An 8,105-nucleotide genomic window follows, 5' to 3' on the forward strand; every position below is an offset into this window, starting at 1 on the left:
TAAAATTGCACAAAAACGCCTGGAGTGCGGCCTGATCCCGGTGACCAGAACCGGTAACGCACTCCCTCACCAGAGCAGGATGGGCCACCCTGGTGCAGTGCTTGGCCACAACCTCCTACATGAGTACAACAATCAAACCCCAGCCTTCAGTCCCCAGCAGCTGCGAAGCAACTGACCACGGCGGCGGTCAGACCTGCGATGCAGCAGAGGGTGCTGCATCGCAGAGATTTACACAGTGCACGATTTACACGATGCAGCAGAGGGTGCAGAGATTTACACAGTACCAGTGACAACCACGACGATAATGGAAGAGAGAATAGTCTAGAGAAATTCGAAATCCCACAGGTAACGCCGGAAGAAGTAAAGAAAGCCTTGGGAGCTATGCAAAGGGGGAAGGCAGCCTGGGAGGATCAGGTAACAGCTGATTTGTTGAAGGATGCTGGGCAGATTGTTCTAGAAAAACTGGCCACCCTGTATACGCAATGCCTCATGACTTCGAGCGTATCGGAATCTTGGAAGAACGCTAACATAATGCTAATTCATAAGAAAGGGGACGCCAAAGACTTGAAAAATTATAGACCGATCACCTAACTGTCCGTTGCCTACAAAGTATTTACTAAGGTAATCGCAAATAGAATCAGGAACACCTTAGACTTCTGTCAACCAAAAAACAAGGTATAGGGTTCCGTAAAGGCTACTCAACAATAGACCATATTCACACTATCAATCAGGTGATAGAGAAATGTGCGGAATCAAACCAACCCTTATGTATACCTTTCATTGCTTACGTGAAAGCGTTTGGTTGAGTCGAAACCTCAGCTGTCATGCAGGCATTACGCAATAAGGGTGTAGACAAGCCGTATGTAAAAATACTGAAAGGTACCTATAACGGTTCCACAGCCACCGGAGACCTCCACAAAGTAAGCAAGAAAATCCTAATAGAGAAAGGCGTCAGCCAGGGAGATACGATATCTCCATTGCTATTGACAGCGTGTTTACAGAAGGTATTCAGAGACCGGGATTGGGAAGAATTGGGGATAAGATGTAATGGAGAATACCTTAGTAACTTGCGATTCGCTGATGATATTGCCTTGCTTAGTAAGTCAGGAGACTAATTGCAATACATGCTCACTGACCTGGAGAGGCGAAGCAGAAGGGTGGGTCTACATATTAATCTGCAGAAAACTTAAGTAATGTTTAACAGTCTCGGAAGAGAACAGCAGTTTACGATAGGTAGCGAGGCAATGGAAATGGTAAGGGAATACATCTACTTAAGGCAGGTAGTGACCGTGAATCCGGATCATGAGACTGAACTAATCAGAAGAATAAGAATGAGCTGGGGTGCGTTTGGCAGGCATTCTCAGATGATGAACAGCAGGTTGCCATTATCCCTCAAGAGAAAAGTGTATAACAGCTGTGTCTTACTAGTACTCACGTACGGAGCAGAAACCTGGAGGCTTACCAAAAGGGTTCTACTCAAATTGAGTACGACGCAACGAGCTATGGAAAGAAGAATGATGGGTGTAACATTAAGGGATAAGAGAAGAGCAGATTGTGTGAGGTAACAAACGCGAGGTAATGACATCTTTGTTGAAATCAAGAAAAAGAAATGGGCATGGGCAGGACATGTATAGAGGAGGGAAGATAACCGATGGTCATTAAGGGTTACGGACTGGATTCCAAGTGAAGGGAAGGTTAGCAGGGGGCGGCAGAAAGTTAGGTGGGCGGATGAGATTAAGAAATGTGCAGGGACAATAGGGCCACAATGATGTACATTACCGGGGTAGTTGGAGAAGTATGGGAGAGGCCTTTGCCCTGCAGTGGGCGTTACCAGGCTGATGATTATATATATGTATATATATATATATATATATATATATATATATATATATACACCTATCCACGTCACTGCTTTGCATCAAATTCTGGCTCGGTTGCTCCTCATGAGCTGCAGGCAGATTACGTTTGACTAATCCTTATATATAGCTGCATGTCTTCTAGAATATATTTTGGGGAACCGTCGCATGTGTTTGCCGTTTCAATGTGGTAAGTACGTCCAATACAAGTCTGATGTGTGTTTGTGCTTCTGCGTGCTTCTTATGTCTCTTTCATTAGTGATTCTGCACCCAGTAACATCGCACCATTAGTGACCAGAAATTACCGGGCTCGCCGCGTTAAAGAAGGGAAATGCGGGCAAGACAGATGACGATTATTGTTTGCGAACAAAACACAACGCTAAGTGCGTAAACTTTTCTTAGAGGGCACGGGACCGATAAAACAGTGCCAACCCTTGCCGCGCAGTTTGCGCCTTCATTATGTAACCACAATTTAAGTTATGGAGTTTTACGTGCCAAAACCACGATCTGATTACGAGACACGCCGCATTGGGGGGGTCACCGGAAATCTGGACCGCCTGAGGTTCTTTAGCGTGCACATAAATGTAAATACACCGGTGTTTCGGCAGTTCGGCCCCATCAAAATGCGGCCGCCGTGGCCGGGATTCGATCCTGCAATCTCGTGCTTAGCAGCTCAACACCATAGCCACTAGGCAACCACGGCGGCTATCATGTAACGATTATATCACGTAATCATGAACTGTGCATTGACTATACGTTGTGTTGTAACAGCCATGCTTCTGTTGGAGACACAGCAGCGACCATCCTTTAGCATGGCCTGCAACTAAGCCAAGTCTGGAGCAGTAAATGGCTTATGTCACTTTGTATTAACAAAACGATATTATCCCATTTCACCATTGACGTAATTTTATATCTGCGACTTACTTTCACAACCACACTGTGTTTCATGCTGCTGATGTCAAATGTTTACGCATTTAAATCTGCCCTGATTTATCTTGGCCTGATCATATTATTACGTGAAAGCACAGTAAGAAAGGTATTTACAGGGTGCATTTACAAGGGTAGCAACCACTGGCCAACATGGAAGCAATCCATCATCAAGCAGGGCACGTCGTCGTCATCAGATCAGCAGTGGCTACTTATAGGTACGTCCCACTAAATCCAAGGATCGACTTCATCGTCTGCGAGTAGAACATAGCATGACCGAAGCCTTTTCTTCTAGGTGGCTTTGGCACGACCCCTGGCGGCAGAATCGCCATTGCCTCACAAACTTTTCCGCGAATATACTTCGCAACGAGTAAACATTTGGAGGACGCTTAAGCTTCGCCTTTAAGAGTGGAATGCGATAGCGTTCACAAACCCCTTACTGCTTTTCGTGCTTCCCGGCAACTGCAGCTTATCTAACCGTAACGTTTCCGGAGGAACGCTGGCTGCGAACGCTATGCATGAAGGCGAGCTTTCTGGTAGAAACGCGGCCTCTTGCGCGGGTCCTACTCTTATTGTTCCGCAGTTTTAATATTTCACTCTGAGAAAAGCTAACATAAAGGCCATGCACTGTCGATGTTGTTTTTTCATAGCATTTTCTTTGTGGGCTGCCGTTCTCAAAATTCCGATGAATAACTTTGTAAAGAATGAAAAACAAGGTATGAGCAACTTACGTGTTAGAGAAGTAGTTTGGTATGCGTGGTTTGGAATTTGGTTCGAAATCATTTTTGCCGAAGTGACGTCCAACGCCGACGGGGGACGCCGACGCTGGATTAACGCTATCGCATTAAAATGAAGGATACATGTCCTTGTGGCGTAGATATGTAGCGGCGCGACTATAGCCTCCAAAACAGGTGAAGAATAACGAGTGCTCAGGTGCAGGTAGCGCGAGAATAGAACACGCTATTGCGCACGACCTGAGCGACCGCGGCGTCCGCCGCTCCCGAGATCCCGCTACACCATGGCTGCCCGGCCTAAATAAACCGTGGCTACGACGGCTACCTCTTCGCGCAGCCTACCACAAATTTGTGATCCAGACGATCGAGCCTAGCCATGCCAGAGTCTGCGCACCGACTCTACCAAGGCGAGTGACGTGGCTTCTCGCCGTTCAGCAGACGTCCTGTGGTAGTAAGGCGTCCGGGAAGTCTACATCGACATGCCGGGCGTCTGGTTCATCCAGCTGCACAGCCATTTCCTTTTCAACAAGTTTCCAGGCTACGGCTGCGTTCGAGGCACCAGTTGACGCCCGCGGCCTCGAATTCTACTGCGACCTGCGGGCAGCCATACTAGCTCACTATGTCACCTCTAGCGCTCTGTCACAAGAGCTCTCGTCATTTGCACCGTCCCGTGATTCGGCGTCTTGTCGCTCCACATCGCCTGCGTGCACCCGTGCCGATCCTCAGTACGCGCCGGCCCCAGCATCGGACCTCGGTTCCTGAGGCTCCTCCCCAGCTCAAAGGCATCTGTGCGACGACTCTTTCCAAGGAATTCACTGCGTCAAATTTATGCGCTTTCGGCGATTCTACGGCCGGCCGCTCTCCTTCGTTGGACGTTCCCGCAAGCTCTCCGCTTTCAGTTAGGGAGCCCCTCACTCACCAATGATACAGAGGCTCTCCCAGCGGGTTCACTGGGCGCTGACTCTCCGCAGGCACGGCGATGCCACAAGTACAAACTTCGCGATTCGTTCAGCGAGCACCGCAACCCTAATGCTACCAAAATTCGAGATGTTACCGCAAGCAGTAGAGGGCAAGCCTTCGGATGTTCTGTGCTAACACCTTCCGCGGACGCACGGCCTACAGAAATTTTGCAGAAGCAGCTCAGCCACCTGGTTTCTTCAGCTCGAGGATCACTTCTACGTCTACATCGTGAGTAAACACACTTGAGCTATATCCACGAAAGTCCCGAGCTGCCAGACGACATCTTTTGGAGCTCCGACTTCTACAGGCCCGGGCATCTGCGAGCACCTGCGGCAGGTCCCGATTTCGCAATGCGGCATCACTATGACTGCGCGTCGCTCACAACCTACGCTGCGGTGCTGCCTGGCACGTCTCTCCCGGACTGCGTGAACCCGGCACTACCAACGGCGACACCATCTGCACACTTTACCTGGACTTTACCATTGGAATTTATTTCAATCGTGCTTTGCACTAGGACGGGGGCCCTTGGCAACGCGACTTTCGCCTCCGAAGCAGGTGATGAAGAAGATGGGCTCACGTGCAGGTAGCGCGAGAATAGTACGCGCTCGAGCGCTCGACCTGAGCGGCCGCGGTGTCGGCCGCTCCCGAGATGCCGCTACGCCATGACTGCCCGGCCTAAATAAACCGTGGCTGCGACGGCTACATCTTCGCGCCGCCTCCCACGAATTGGTGACCCGGACAACCGAGCCCAGCCTACATCTTCGCGCCGCCTCCCACGAATTGGTGACCCGGACAACCGAGCCCAGCCATACCAGCGTCAACCCACAAATTAGTTGTTCGGGCAGGGTTGGCTCCGCCAGGTCAGAGTTGTTTCCGTTTCAGTCTGTAGCGTATGCTTTCGAGACACCCATCAATAAGCTGCTTTTGTGGTAAAAACGGTTTTCCTGCCTTTCTTTATCGCGCATCATCACCGCTCTAAAATCGATCATTAATTTGAGAAGCGGACGCTTCGCTAACCTTTCGTTGGCTCCACGGTGGCGTCGTCTTTCCTGCTGCTACTGCTGCTGCTGCTGCTGCTCCAGGAGTTCTGCTTCTGAAGGCTCAGGTACTGGACGCGAGCGTCTGCAGAAAACACCAGAATGAATCACACACAAGCAAGAAAAAGTGACCGAAGTATTCAGGCAAACGCAATGTCAAGCACGGTACATGCCGGCTGCGACGTCTTCAGAATTCAACACCTTGCTCTGCTTGATGTAGCGGCCAGCCACGACATTATTTCGGAAAGTGGGGAGTGAAGGCACAGCGATCACAGAATGTCATTAAGTTGTATACATGGCCGCTTATCGCAGGTAGAGTAATACACCTCCGCCCAGGCTCTGATACCAAAAGCAGAGCTACTACAGCGGCCAGCCGACCGCTGTGGTAAGTGGAGTATCGCTAACCAATTACGGCAAGACCATTTCACTAAAACGCTACAATTTGTGCCTCAAGGAGAAACGATCGGACACCGCAAGCCGATACAAGGCATACCTGCAATACAAATCACAGGCGTGTACAAAGATATGCAGCAGTCGTATAGGCCTAACCTCTTTCCGGCCAACATCGGTCATCGTGTAGTCCATGGCCAAATGGAAGCATGTGTACACACCTGCTCGAGTGCAAATAAACATATTTCCCAGACTTAATGTCACAGGCATAAGCTTTATCGCTGAAATCATCGCTGCGAAAAAATAAGGGCAAGATGGTCTAGCATTAGTTTCGCTGTCCCTTTTTCTCCTCGATACAAGCAAGGTAATTTCGTTTTGGATCCTGGCAGAGCGACGGAGTTCAGATCGAATTGCGAAGTGCCATGTTTTCCGGGTCAGTAAACAGAAATATGGGGCAAATTATTTCAGTTCTGTGCACTACAGGTGAACCTCGTACACTTCCTATATAGACGATATGTAAACCTCTCTCGAGCTCTGTTTTTCATATCACCGGAACACAACACTTTACAGAGCTTTCAATTTGTCCTACCAAGGCACGTACACAAGGGTAACCTTAAGTTTGTGCAGCCTGCCTTTGAATTTCACGTCAAAGATATGAGAACGGCGCATGTCTGCTTGTTAAAGGGAAGTGGGATATCTGGAAAGCAAGATCACTGGCCATGCGAGGAGAAGAGCTCCTAGACTATACGCGAGGGATGCTCTAGCTGAATGTGACAGAAACCTTCTCCCGAAAGTTCACAAGTTCCTCAAATTATCGACAACCGTTTACATTGAACGGACTAGAGACGTACTGCGGAATATGAAGGCTGAAGAGCTGCCTAATCGGCTGGATCTCACGGGTGCCACCCAGCGTCGACTAAGTTTTCCCCTTGATTATGGAGAAGCCCCGGCGTACAAAAATAATGGTGTGAAGCAAACGTTTGAATTCAGGATATAAGAAAATATTTTACAAGAAAAAATTAGCTGTAATAAAGGCAGTGCCGCCACTACGGTCATACAGTTAAAACCACATAGGTAGGAGATTGCTTGGCGTAGTGTAATCGCCATGCCGTCTTACTGTATAATCTTTAGAATCCTATAAATCTGCCACCGTACACGTTGCCGTATTACTGAATGAAATATTGTTACGCTAAAGCTACAGAAAGAACGGAGGAAGGAAAGAACGAAGTGCGCTTGTCTTTGCAGTGGCTAGATGTCGGCGCGGCCCCCCTTTCATCAATTCATCTTTAAATAAACGCACCCCATCGTAACAATTTTGGTGGACGGTGCGGGGTAAAACAACGGCGCCTTCGAAGAGCGTCGGGGAACCATCCGCAGAAGCACAATCTGTGGAGCTTCGCCGAAGTCGCCGAATTGCCGGTCTGCCACCACAGATGGCTTCCGACGGCGACAACGCGCCATCTTCTTCCAGCTACCATAGCAGCCCTACATTGAACCACGAACCTTCGCCGGAAAAGCCGGGGTAGACGTGGATGAATCGCTTAGCTTTTACCAACGCGCAAGTCGGTTCAATGGCTGGAATGCCACCGCCCAGCTTAACAACCTTATCTGCTTCCTCAAGGGAACCGCGTGTGGGTGGCTTGAAAATCACGTAGAAAGTATGACGACGTGGGAAAAGTTCGTAGACGAAATCAGGAAGTGCTTCGGAAATCCGGCAGCTAAAGAGAAGCGTGCAGAGCAAACCCTAATGCAGCGAGCCCAAGTTCCCGGTGAAAACTGCACGACGTACATCGAGGAAGTGCTGAAGTTGTGCAAGGCCCTGGACCTTCAGATGACAGAAGAGGGCAAAGTTGGTCATCTTTTGAAACGGATCGCCGTGGAAGTGTACCAGCTCCTTATCGGAAAATGCAGTCTGGACCCCGTGAGTGACGTCATTCGGAACTGCCGTACATTCGAAGCCATGAAAGCTAGGCGTATCACACCGAAGTTCGGCCGCCTGGTCAACATAACTAAAATCGCCAGTGTTGATGTGGTCCCAGCTTCATCCAACCTTGCGTCAGTTATTCGGCAAGTGGTGCGCCAAGAGCTTGACCGACGGGAGGTGGCTTCCCTCTCGACTCCGCGGGATCGAAAGCCTTTTTCTCACTTCGACTCCCGTGAGACGTCCATAAATGCCGCCTCCCTAGACGCCTACAACTTCG

General features: G+C 49.4%; 1 protein-coding gene across 1 annotated transcript in view; it reads right to left on the reverse strand.

The window, feature by feature from the left end:
- The window catches only part of LOC142575034 (neprilysin-1-like), a 622,756-nt gene extending 616,609 nt beyond the window's left edge, over positions 1-6,147 (reverse strand). The window contains exons 1-2 of the mRNA XM_075684001.1: positions 6,126-6,147; positions 5,495-5,599 (exon numbers count right to left, since the gene is read on the reverse strand). Of these exons, the coding sequence (XP_075540116.1) occupies positions 5,495-5,599; positions 6,126-6,147 (127 nt within the window). The remainder of the gene's footprint in view (positions 1-5,494; positions 5,600-6,125) is intronic.
- Between the last annotated feature and the right edge of the window lie 1,958 nt (positions 6,148-8,105).

Source organism: Dermacentor variabilis, chromosome 3 (assembly GCF_050947875.1).
Source record: "Dermacentor variabilis isolate Ectoservices chromosome 3, ASM5094787v1, whole genome shotgun sequence".
In the NCBI taxonomy this organism is placed as follows: domain Eukaryota; kingdom Metazoa; phylum Arthropoda; class Arachnida; order Ixodida; family Ixodidae; genus Dermacentor; species Dermacentor variabilis.